This window comes from Thalassophryne amazonica, chromosome 12 (assembly GCF_902500255.1).
Source record: "Thalassophryne amazonica chromosome 12, fThaAma1.1, whole genome shotgun sequence".
Taxonomy (NCBI): domain Eukaryota; kingdom Metazoa; phylum Chordata; class Actinopteri; order Batrachoidiformes; family Batrachoididae; genus Thalassophryne; species Thalassophryne amazonica.
In genome coordinates, this window is record NC_047114.1 from 7,181,819 (window position 1) to 7,194,497 (window position 12,679).

The 12,679-nt window shown below is 42.9% G+C and overlaps 2 protein-coding genes across 2 annotated transcripts in view; both read right to left on the reverse strand.

The window, feature by feature from the left end:
* Window positions 1-12,679, reverse strand: part of LOC117521373 (receptor-type tyrosine-protein phosphatase N2-like) — a 742,548-nt gene that overhangs the window by 360,482 nt on the left and 369,387 nt on the right. The window lies entirely within an intron of this gene.
* LOC117521371 (tripartite motif-containing protein 16-like) lies at window positions 4,461-6,190 on the reverse strand. The gene has a single exon (XM_034182664.1). It carries the CDS (start codon window positions 6,173-6,175, stop codon window positions 4,508-4,510), a length of 1,668 nt encoding a protein of 555 aa, XP_034038555.1. The 5' UTR covers window positions 6,176-6,190; the 3' UTR covers window positions 4,461-4,507.

The window sequence follows — 12,679 nt, forward strand, 5'->3', positions numbered from 1 at the left end:
ACATGTTCAGAACACTCTTGGTGCCATCAAGATGGGAGGCACATCTGACGGCGGTCTATGTGCAGTTTTTGCGTCATCTGATCATAGTCTACAAATTCTGACGGCATCAAAACAGCATCTGAAATTATCCGACTGCGGTTGATTGAACTCTGAGATCGATCGGTCACAGCAAAGCCTGTGCATGTTGTGCCACGTTTGTCCACCACCACTGGACCCTGGCCAGGGAGGGCAAAGGAAATGTTGACATGTAATAACATGTATGTGGCACTGTGCACACATCAGTGGCTCAGTGCAGCACCCTGGAACACAGCTGGACGGCATAATGCACGTATTATTATATGTTCACCTCCTACGTCTGTAGCAGGTATGATGTGGAAATGTTTCCCCAGCCCATGCCAACATAAATACACACGTAACTCACCTCTGGTACTCCACGTTCCACAACGCAGTGCAGACAGCCAGTGAAGTCCCTTTCACCCAGCTGTGCTGTGTGCTGGCAACGTTGATCATCTGACAAATGCATAATCCACCTCTGTCATAAATAAATCCCATGTGAAGTGCCGTCTCACACCGATAATCCAACTACAGTTGTGTTAAGATGCTTGTCAACTGAAGTAACCACAAAAAAAAGAGTTTAAAAAAGATAAAAGACAAAAGTTGCTGGCTGCATCTGAAGAATGTTGCACACATGGGGAAAGTTGGCACACTGTAAGTACAGTTCAGCAGCAGTTATGGAGTCCAGCTGTACGAATAAAATCTAGCAATGCAAGTACAGCTGTATGTAAAGTTTGGGCACCCCTGATAATTTTCATGATTTTCCTTGATAAATCATTGGTTGTTTGGATCAGCAATTTCAGTTAAATATATCATATAGCAGACAAACACAGTTATGTTTGAGAAGTGAAATGAAGTTTATAGGATTTACAGAAAGTGTGCAATAATTCTTTAAACAAAATTAGGCAGGTGCATGAATTTGGGCACCCTTGTCATTTTATTGATTTGAATACATTTAGCACTAATTATTGGAACACAAAATTGGTTTGGTAAGCTCATTGTCCCTTGAACTCCTAACACAGGTGAATCCAATCACGAGAAAGGGTATTTAAGGTGGCCATTTGCAAATGTTTCCCCTCTTTGCATCTCTTCTAATGAGTGCCAACATGGGAGCCTCTAAACAACTCTCAAATGACAGTTTAACAGTTTATTTGTTTTGTGCATAATAATAAACATCTCAATGCACTTACAGTACAATAAATAAAAATAACATTAAAACACATATATAACTAAAATGATAAAATATAATATTAGCTTAAAATGCTTGTTTAAAATAATATAACTTTAATTGTCTCTTAAAATTGTCCAAATTTAGGGTTTTAATGTCACTGGGTAGAGAGTTCCACACATGTGGCGCAGCGTGTGTGAAAGCTCGAGTCCCAACCTGAGTTTGACATCTAGGAACCTTCAGGTTGAGCTGGCTACTGGATCGTAGGGTACGCTGTGGGCTGTACACTTCAATAAGATCTCTTAAGTAAGGTGGTGCTAGCCTGTTCAGGCATTTATACGTAAGAAGGGCAATTTTAAAGGAAATACGATATTTCTTCAACAATGGTGTGACATGATCATATTTCCTGGCCTGAAAACAAAGATTGTTCAAGATCATGGTTTAGGGGAAGGATACAAAAAGCTGTCTCAGTGATTTCAGCTGTCAGTTTCTACTGTGAGGAACGTAGTGAGCAAAAGGAAGACCACAGGCACAGTACTAGCTCTTGTTTATTACAGCCTTCCCAACACAGAGGCACCCTGAGAGCAGCCGTAAAGCCAGCTCTCTATCAATGACAAAGCTCCGGTCATGTGGAGGTCTTGAAAAATAAAGTCATATTGAGTTATGGTGTTGATTTATAAATAACATTAATACCGATAGAATAACTCCATTAATGTCAATTCTGTCATTTGTACAAAGTTAAAATATAACATATATATTTTAATGTTGAATAATGCACTTATTCTGACGTTTTGTAACAAAGAGACAGATCGCAAAGGATTCTGGGTAAACATGCCTCTGCTAAACACTGATTGGTTCAGTCATTCATTATGTAAACCAACACGTTAATGTAACGTCTGTCGTGTGTTGGTGTTTAAATGTGCTTTTGTAAAATATTCCATTTTTTTATTTGTAAAAACAGGCATTTTTACGGAGCCCTGGAAGTGTCATTGCAAAAATTTTTGCATGTGGAGAGAATGTGCACATGTTTACGCACATTCTCTCCACATTCTCTCTTTACAACATTCATTTCATGTTGTAAAATGTGCTTTACAGTGTGCGAGATGATTTTTCATGCAAGACAAGACAACAACCCTAAACACTGCTCAAAATCTACTAAGGCATTCATGCAGAGGAACAAGTACAATGTTCTGGAATGGCCATCTCAGTCCCCAGACCTGAATATTATTGAATATCTGTGATGTGATTTTAAGTGGGCTGTCCATGCTCAGAAACCGACAAACCTGAGATGTTTTGTAAAGAAGAATGGTCCAAAATACCTTCAACCAGAATCCAGACTCTGATTGGAAGTGTTTAGAGGCTGTTAATTCTGCAAAAAGAAGATCTACTAAATGATGATGTATTTTTTCCTGTTGGGGTGCACAAATTTATGCACCTGCCTAATTTTGTTTAAGGAATTATTGTACACTTTCTGTAAATCCTACAAACTTCATTTCACTTCTCAAATATCACTGTGTTTGTCTGCTATATGATATATTTAACTGAAATTGCTGATCCAAACAGTCAATGATTTATAAAGGAAAATCATGGAAATCATCAGGGGGGCCCAAACTTTTACATACAACTGTATATACTGATCAAATACCTAAAGGGATTTTTCACCAGACTGTACAACAGCAGGTGATCAATGACAGTTGTCAGCCTTTTTGTGCACTCTATGGATAGACAGCACCTGTGCTCGCGTGTGCGCCCCACGTGTGCACACACAGCGGCTGGCACAGCCGTTATGAACACACATACATGCAGGTGAGTGAACATTTAATCTGGCCACACACTCGCATGCTGTTTGGATAACTTGTTCTACGCACGTGCATGCGTGCAGTCCACCATGTGAGACACACACACGCCTGCCAGCACACCTTCCTCCCAATGAGAGGTCAGTTTAGCACTGAGAACATGAGGACGAGTGAAGATTTGATTGTGTGAGTGAGTGAGTGAGTTACAGCTCCACTGTTGGTGGCGTCTGATAGCAGTCTGCGTCATCTGACTGTTGTCTGAAATATGTTTGGGCTGCATCCTGCAGGTGTGCATGAGGCAGTCTGGATGCGTCCGGATTATGACCATATTTGTCGTGTCGACCTGGTTCCTGCACATTCTTGCTAAGTGTGATGGGGGCTTTACTGTTATTTTTAATATTTTTACCAAAAATATACTCAACAAAAATATAAACGCAACACTTTTGATTTTGCTCCCATTTTGTATGAGATGAACTCAAAGATCTAAAACTTTTTCCACATACACAATATCACCATTTCCCTCAAATATTGTTCACAAACCAGTCTAAATCTGTGATAGTGAGCACTTCTCCTTTGCTGAGATAATCCATCCCACCTCACAGGTGTGCCATATCAAGATGCTGATTAGACACCATGATTAGTGCACAGGTGTGCCTTAGACTGCCCACAATAAAAGGCCACTCTGAAAGGTGCAGTTTGTTTTATTGGGGGGGGATACCAGTCAGTATCTGGTGTGACCACCATTTGCCTCATGCAGTGCAACACATCTCCTTCGCATCATCCGTGAAGAGAACACCTCTCCAACATGCCAAATGCCAGCGAATGTGAGCATTTGCCCACTCAAGTCGGTTACGACGACGAACTGGAGTCAGGTCGAGACCCCGATGAGGACGACGAGTATGCAGATGAGCTTCCCTGAGACAGTTTCTGACAGTTTGTGCAGAAATTCTTTGGTTATGCAAACCGATTGTTCCAGCAGCTGTCCGAGTGGCTGGTCTCAGACGATCTTGGAGGTGAACATGCTGGATGTGGAGGTCCTGGGCTGGTGTGGTTACACGTGTGCCAAATTTGGTGCTTGCATCACCATTTGAAAGATTATTTTTTTTTCTTTTCAGTTATCCACTGCACTAAAGGGAGTGCAGGGAAAATATGGCCCACGGACCCCACATTGGACAACCCTGGTTGAGAGAGAGCGAAGGAATATGTCTGCTTCTGCATCCATCCCACGGGGTTTCAAATTTGGGTTTCAAAACATAACCTCTGTTTCCACAACAATATGTCAATTCAACCAGGTGGCTCTTTGCAAAATAATACGTTTACATTTTGATATGAAACGTGTCACGGTGGGTTTAAAAACACTGATTTTTTTCTTGGTGCAAACAAATATCAACAGAAAATATAATAAGTAACAGCTCCGCTCAAATACAGTGATTGACAGATGATCTCTGGGAGGAAACAACAAGAAAACCATCTGTGAAAAGACTTCAATCTATTTGAGCTCACAGATCTCAGCAGAGGATTCCAAACAATAAATCCTAAATCCAGCATGTAGCGGCTGAGTGAACGTGGTCTGGACTCTGTGGAGGAGAGTCATGGTGTCAGAGACGCTGTAGAAGGACAGAACACCTGCACGCTGATCCAGATACACTCCGACTGTGGACGACCGAGGAACAGAGACTGCAGTTTCAACACCGTTATGATAGAAGTGATAATTACCGAAGAAACGACCTAAAGTCCAAGACTTGTCATTGAATCCAAATAAAGATTCATCAGTGTCCCCTGTTCTCTTAATGTTCTTGTATGTGACTGATACAAAAACATCTCCGCTCCACTTCACCTCCCAGTAACAACGTCCAGTCAGACTCTCTGCACTCAGGACCTGAGACCATCCAGTGAATCTGTCTGGATGATCAGAATAAAACTGATTCTGTCTCACTTTTGTTGCTTTTCTGTTTCCTTCAGATAAAATCAGATGTTTGTTTGCTGAATTTGGATCGAGTGTGATTTTATGTGAATATTTTAAGAATTCAGTTCTGGTCTTTGGTTCTGGTTGTGGCAGTAAAACGTCCACTTCAGTGATGGTCTGTGAGATTTTCATCCATTCATCACTCAGAATGTTGTGTAGTTCCTCTCTGACCTTTGACACAGCCGCCGTCACGTCCTCAAAGTGCTTCAGAGGACGGATTCTGATGCTGGACGAGTCTGTAGACTGACTGAGACGTGGCACTGAGGGGTAATTTTGTAGAAACTGGATGTGATCCTGTGTGTGTGAGAGCTGATCCAGATCAGCATCTTTGCTCCTCAGATCAGTGATCTCCTGCTCCAGCTTCTCCTGAAGCTCTTTGACTCGACTCACTTCAGTTTTCTGCTGGGATCTGATCTGCTGCTTCACATCAGAGCTTCTCTTCTCAATCAGACGGATCATCTGACTGAAGGTCTCCTGACTGTCCTCCACTGCTTTATCAGCAGACTGATTGATGGCTTCCTCCTCCTGCTGAAGCACCTTCACCTCTTTGTCTCTGACCTGGATCCTCTGCTGGATTTGTTGTCGGCTCCCCTCCAGCTCTCTCTGTCTCTCGGTCCTTTCTGCTGCAGCTGACACTGTGTCGTGGTCTTTATGATGATCCACAGAGCAGAGATAACAGATACACTGCTGATCAGTACAGCAGAACATCTTCATCACCTCGTCATGAGCAGAGCAGATGTTCTCCTGAAGCTTCTTGGAGGGTTCGACCAGCTTGTGTCTCTTTAAAGAAGCTGCATCATAATGAGGCTGGAGGTGTTTCTCACAATAAGAGGCCAAACACACCAGACAGGACTTGAGGGCTTTCAGTTTTCTCCCAGTGCACAAATCACAGGTCACATCTTCAGGTCCGGCATAGCAGGGATCAGCAGGAGCAGCTTGGAGTCCAGTCTTCTTCAGCTCCTCCACTAAATCTGCTAACATGGTGTTTTTCCCCAGGACAGGCCTCGGTATGAAGGTCTGTCTGCACTGAGGACAGCTGGGGACTATCTTCTGATCTTCTACATCCCAGTGCCTTTGAATACAGGTCCTACAGTAGTTGTGTCCACAGGGAATAGTCACCGGATCCTTCAGGAGATCCAGACAGATGGAACAGCACAACATTTCCTCCATTTCAATTTCTTGCTGCGCCATTTCAGCTGTCAATGTCAAACAGTTTCAGTTTCTCTGAACAGGAACTTCAGTCTGAGCTCTGACATTAAACAGCGCTGATCTTTGCTGTTTGTTCACTAACTGATCTGCACTCAGTGTGGTTTATCACACAGTTACACCCATCCTCAAACTTGTATAGCACAAAGGAAACACGTGGACACTGCAGCGCTCATATTACAGGAAAAGGAGCAGTTCAGTTCAGTTTTTTTTAACCCTCGGTTTGCATCTGTGCATCTGAATCTTTACCTCACTTGAAAACATTGTTCACATATTTTAACTCCTCTTTGAGAAACCTCTGAATTCCTCTGAATTTTTCTAAAATTTGGATTAAATCAACAATAATGAGAATGAAATGGGGAAAAAAAAACAATTTCTTTTGGACAAATAATTCTCAAAGGTTTATATTTTTTAACCCATTGGACCAAAAAGAGTTAAAAATAAAACCTGGAAACTGGATGTGATCCTGTGTGTGAGAGATGATCCAGATCAGCAAGGTCTGGCAGTATTTTTTCTTTTTCTTTTTCAGCAATTCTCTTTTGAAGGTACTTGTTTTTAGTACAGTGCCCATGTGTTGCATATCAAAATGTTCAGAAGAATGTCAGCTGTCTGAATGTGTGGCAACAAATTTGTCTAGAACAGTGTATGTAGAAACATTTTGGATGTAAATCTGAAAAAAGAAATGCAGTTTTAGAAAATTTCCCAAATTTTTCCTGAAAATACATATTTATCCATGTGGATGAACTGTTTTGGTGCTAGACATGGGTTCATCAAAGATTTTGGCTCACAAAAGTAGTGTAACATAAGAAAGAAATTGTATTATTAAAAATAGATGAAAAATAAAATCGCTCATCATTTCCAGCTTAACGTTTTATGTCTTCCCTCTATGCATAAATGTTCATTGGATGAACAGTTGAAAGCCGCAAAAAAAAAAAAAAAAAAAAAAAAAAAAAAAAAAAGCTCTGCAGGGAAGGGGGGGGGGGGGGGGTGCACATCCTGGAAAAGAGTTCATGAATTTTTATTTTTTTTTAATGGCAGTATCTGGCAGATGTCTGTATGAACTCAGCCACATGGGATGTGCAGCCAGTACACTCATTTAGCAGATCCCAAGCCCGGATAAATGAGTAGGATTCTGAGTAGGCATCCGGCGTAAAACAAGCCAACCCAACCATGCACAGTACAAATCGAATTTCCATACCAGATCTTTTGAGGCCCACATTAACAACGACCACCACTGGTACAGTTGTTTCTCAAGGTGCCAGTGGAAATTGGGCTACTGTTGGGTGAAGATGAACAGGAGGAAAATGTGTCCAGAGACAACAGGAGAAGAGGAAAACTAGAAAGGTGGAAGTGAGAGTCGGGACTTTAAATGTTGGCAGTATGTCTGGTAAAGGAACAGAGCTGGCTGACATGATAGAAGAAAGGTAGACATATTGTGTGTGCAAGAGACCAAGTGGAAGAGATGTAAGAGCAGGAGCATCAGAGGAGAGTTCAAGTTGTTGTATCATGGTGAGGATTGGAAGATAAATGGTGTTGGGGTCATTTTAAAGGAAGAGTATATTAAGAGTGTGTTGGAGGTTAACCCTCTGGAGTCCAGGGTATAATTGGCTATTTTTGACTACTTTTGGTTTTACCTTTATAATTTACCTTTAAAAAGTGTTTACCTGGCCTTGTTTGGTGTCTTTTTTTTTTTTTTTTTGCACAACTTCACCTGTGTGACTTTACAGTTTCTCATTCATTCTGACCTACTGTATTAACACAGTGAACCTAAAATCACACAAAAAACACAAAATCGAAGTAGAAAAAAGTTTTTTTTGACTGCAAAAAACCACAAACTTGTTTAACGAACCATTTTCATAACTTAAAATGTAAATATAAATTGTAAATTTCAAAAACATATGTACAAATGTAGCAAAAAAACAAAGTTAAATACAACTATTTACACAAATGCAGGAAATGTTTCAGGCATTTTTTGTTGTGTTGGGGGGGGGTTTAGCTGGACAAGGTTGGGTTGTTTTGTGTTTATTTTCCTTCCCAGGTGATTTGGGGCTGTTCTGTGAGGAAAATGTGCTGCAGAAGAGTCTCTCTCCTCTGTTACGATGATTGGCTGCACCTGTTGCATTCTCGTGCGGCTCTCTATCAGGACAATCCACGACACCTGTGATATTCACATGCAGATCTGAGGACTTCCAGCTGGTACCAATGTAGTGATGAAGAACTACATTTAAACCAGCAGTGAGTTGGATAAGATTGCCGGAGAATACGACCTTGTGACGACCGTGTGGGGACGCTGAGGGCCGTTTCAGAGTCTGACATCGTGCCTGTGAAGGAGGACGAGGGTGAGAGGCAAACGTTGTCAGCACACGACAGAGGTGAATATTCTGAAAAGTTTATCCGTGAATGTAAATTGCCATTTATACGCAGCTATAAGTAATTATTGGTGGAAATTGTTTGGTGTGCTCCTCACGGCAGTGGCGTGCGGATTAATGATCCTCCACTAGCTGTGAGCAGCAGCCTCTTTGAACTAAGTTTGAAACCAGACCTAAACGTGTAGCTGATAAGTTTGCCTCTAAACAATATTTCGTAGTAATAAGTGTTGAATAATCTCATCTCTGTTCCTCCTTCGCAGAGTACAGTCTGGGAAACTCACCTGGGGGGGGGGGGTGTTGGCGGAACTCCTGAGTCCTGAACGTTCGGACTCCGACTGTTGAGATGTTGAGAGAGCGCGCCGCCTTTTCACCTCACCAGAACTCTAATTATTTAGTATTTCATGTATAGCACAAAGGGAGAAAAATAAATGTGTTTTCTTTTTGGAACTGCTTCTGATTATTTCATGTTGGGTTCAGTCAGATACTGGACCGCTCCTCAATCCACGTCTTATCCATAACAGAATTCTCCGGACAAACCAATATGGACCCAGCGGCAGAAGCAGTTCCATTTCAGGAGAAAGTCCAGAAGCACCTGGAGATGATTTGGGAGCAAGTGCAGCACCTTTCGATTCAAATTAAACAGACAGACGCCCGTGTTACGGAGCTTGTAGCTCAGGCTGTTCCGCTTCCTGTGGTTGCAGCTCCGGTTCCATCGAGCCCGGTGCAGATAAATTCGCCGTCCGGAGATTCGGCTCCTGAACGGGTTATATGTCATCCGGAGCCCTATTCGGGAAATGTGGAGGCTTGTGTGCCGTTTTTGATGCAGTGTTCTTTGGTTTTTGCTCAGCGACCGGCGTCTTTCTCCTCTGAGAGTAGCCGAGTCGCATATGTTGTTAATCTGTTGCGAGGTGACGCCCTGGCGTGGGTCACGCCGTTGTGGACCAATAAATCATCACTGCTAGAATCCTTTGCCGAATTTTCCCATGAACTTCGTTTGGTTTTTGATCATCCGGTGAAAACAACTACCGTGGTTCAACGATTGCTGATCCTCCGACAGGGGCGACGAAGCGCAGCTGATTATTCTGTGAATTTTCGAATCTTTTCCGCTCAGTCTGGTTGGAATGCTGCTGCTTTGAGGGGGGTGTTTGTAGATGGGTTGAATGACTCCCTGAAAGATGAGCTAGCCGTCCGTGACGAACCGAAGGATTTAGATGAGTTAATATCCTTGGTTATTCGTCTAGACGATCGGATTAAGGAGAGTGGACGAGAGAGAGGGCGAGCGTCCGAGCGGGGTGTTTTGTCTTGGGGTTTTCCCCGACATAAGTCCGGACCGCCTCTTCTTCGTTCCTCTGAGACTCCTCCGACGGGACCTCTAGCTCCTCAGCCATATTGCCCCGGTCAAACGAGCGTCAGGAGACAGCATCATAATATGGCTCCAGGTGTTTTATGGACATTTTTGTGGGATATAAATGGGAGTTTCTGTAAACCAGGTTTTGTGTATAGCACTTGAGGTAGTTCTGGTGGGGTGAACAGGCTGGCTGGTCGGAGTTCGTTTGGACTCAGGTAAGCGTGTTTTTTTTTTTATTGTTTATAGTTATTTAATTTTTGTTGGCGGAATGGGTCGTTTTATTTTGTTGGTTTTATTTCCCTGTCCCCTAACCCCAGCCTCACACACTTCTGGGTGTTCGTCTTTGGTGATGTGGGGTGGTGCAGGTTGGTTGCTGGGCATTCCCATGAGGACCTCTGCACCTGGGGGGGGGGGGGGGGGGTCCTGAGTCCTGAACATTCGGACTCCGACTGTTGAGACGCTGAGAGAGCGCGCCGCCTTTTCACCTCACCAGAACTCTAATTATTTAGTATTTCATGTATAGCACAAAGGGAGAAAAATAAATGTGTTTTCTTTTTGGAACTGCTTCTGATTATTTCATGCTGGGTTCAGTCAGATACTGGACCGCTCCTCAATCCGCGTCTTATCCATAACATTTTTTGTACAATTATTTACAAAACAGTCAGATATCACATTAAGATTTAGAGTGTAAATATAAATTGTACATTTCAAAAACATATTGTGCAGAAAATGCTAATGCTAAACTATTTATAAAACAACCAACTGTCAAAATAAGATGCAACACAAATTATTTGTGCCACTCAAAAAAACAATTCCTGTCCAACACAACACAGAGGGGCACATCGCAGGCCTGACACTTCCACGGTATGTCATGCCTCTTGTCCACCTGAAGGCACCATTGGCACCTCAATCTACCTTTTGTGGCCTTTTGGTGAGGATCTGTGCCTGTCTCAACTGGCACAGGAATGTGGTTCTGGCTCCTGTTCTGTGGGACACCTGTTTTGTCTGTGCCACTCAGCTGACACACCAGCTCCACCATAAAGTCCTTGTGTGTCATGGGCTGCACTTGCTTGACATTGCTGATCTCATGATGCAAGATGAATACATCTGTGGTTGCAATGTCAAGGAAGTGCAGCAACACTGTCCTGTACCAGCGTGCAGTTTTCTGATGGGTGAAGTAGTACTGGAGGAGCTGGTCAGATAGGTCGACTCCATCCGTGTTTTTATTATAAGCCAACACTGGGGTAGGACAGGGAATGTCTTTCACCATCCAGCATCCACCCTTCTCATCCTTCACCCTTCTTCAAACTGTCTCACCCGAAAACGCATGATGGATGGTGGAGCACACAGACACCGCCTATGTGCCCATCCACTTTGCTCTGTTATCCATCTTATAGATCCTCTTTCAGAATTTTTTGTGAGAGCATTTGCCCTTCTTCTGGGGCATTCTTATTTGTTCTCCCTGTATGTGCCACATGCCCCAAACGTCATGTAAAAATTGTCCATGTAAATGTGGTACCCAGTACCAAGCGAGGATGGCTGGTTCAGGTTCATGACCACATTGTACAACGGCCCGTGCTCACTTATGGTCACAGTCTTGCCAGTGTAAATGGTGAACTTGAGTGTGTAGCTGTAGCGGCTGCACTCTGCGTTGTGTTGTTATGACTCTGCCCATTCGCTCCCCTCGGGACGCGAACTCACGATCCTCGGCATGGGAGTCGGACTCTCTAACCAGAAGGCTAAAACCCAGGGCTCTGGCCTTGTGACCAGAGAATCCTTTTGAGCTGTTGGGAGTGAGATTTACTAACTACATCTGCACAGCGACACCTGCTGGCCTCCGTTACACTCACCCCCCTAAACTCACTCCCATCCGGGTACACGGCACCAGTGTAACCGGGTGTCCCCTGCGTTGTGTTCTATTGAGTAGTGCGGGAAGGATGACAGAAGCTGGATGTGGTCTGACTGTCTTTACTCTCGCCCAGTCCAAACTGCACTGGGTCTGTTTGGACATAAAAAAAAAACTGCAGTGAGCACAGTGGTCCAAGACACTTCTCTTCATAAAAGAGCAAAACTCTCACACAGTCCAAGCTGCACTGAGTACCTGAATAAACCAAATATGTAAAATTATGTAAAATAAAAACAGTCATTCACATTTATGTACAACCATAACAGTAAATAGAACAGAAAATTTAAGACAAAACAATTGTCAAACTCATACCTGTTTGGACATAAAAAAAAAACTGCAGTGAGCACAGTGGTCCAAGACACTTCTCTTCATAAAAGAGCACAACTAAGAAAATAAAACAGTAAAATAAAATTAGAACAGGCCACGTTTGCAGTGTGTGGTGCAAGTAAGTTTACATTGACTCTACAGCAAAGCACCCCTCAGCTAGCTTAAACCATGTGCCAGCTAAAGCATTACACTTGGCCCAAAAACTTACATTTAACATTTCACACACACACAAAAGACACCTCTGCACCATTAAAGTTGGAAATAAATCGTGGACAGAACGTGAATTTACAGAAAAAGTGCTCAATATGAGGACCCAGTTTCATACGTCTTACCTCTCACACAGTCCAAGCTGCACTGAGTCTGCCCCTCCCCGTGCACCAGCTGCGTGCTGTGTGAGGTGCGTTCAAAGACATATGGACTTCTCACTCTTCAATGCCAAACAGGTATATATACATATAATATGAACTTATTGTAACAAAAACGAGTAATTTGAGTTAATTTGGCGGAATTCGACCCGGATATTATTACCCTGTTACATA

What these genes read in the sequence shown, in the direction of transcription:
- LOC117521371 (XM_034182664.1), bottom strand. Translation starts at nt 6,175, where the DNA reads ATGGCGCAGCAAGAAATTGAAATGGAGGAAATGTTGTGCTGTTCCATC.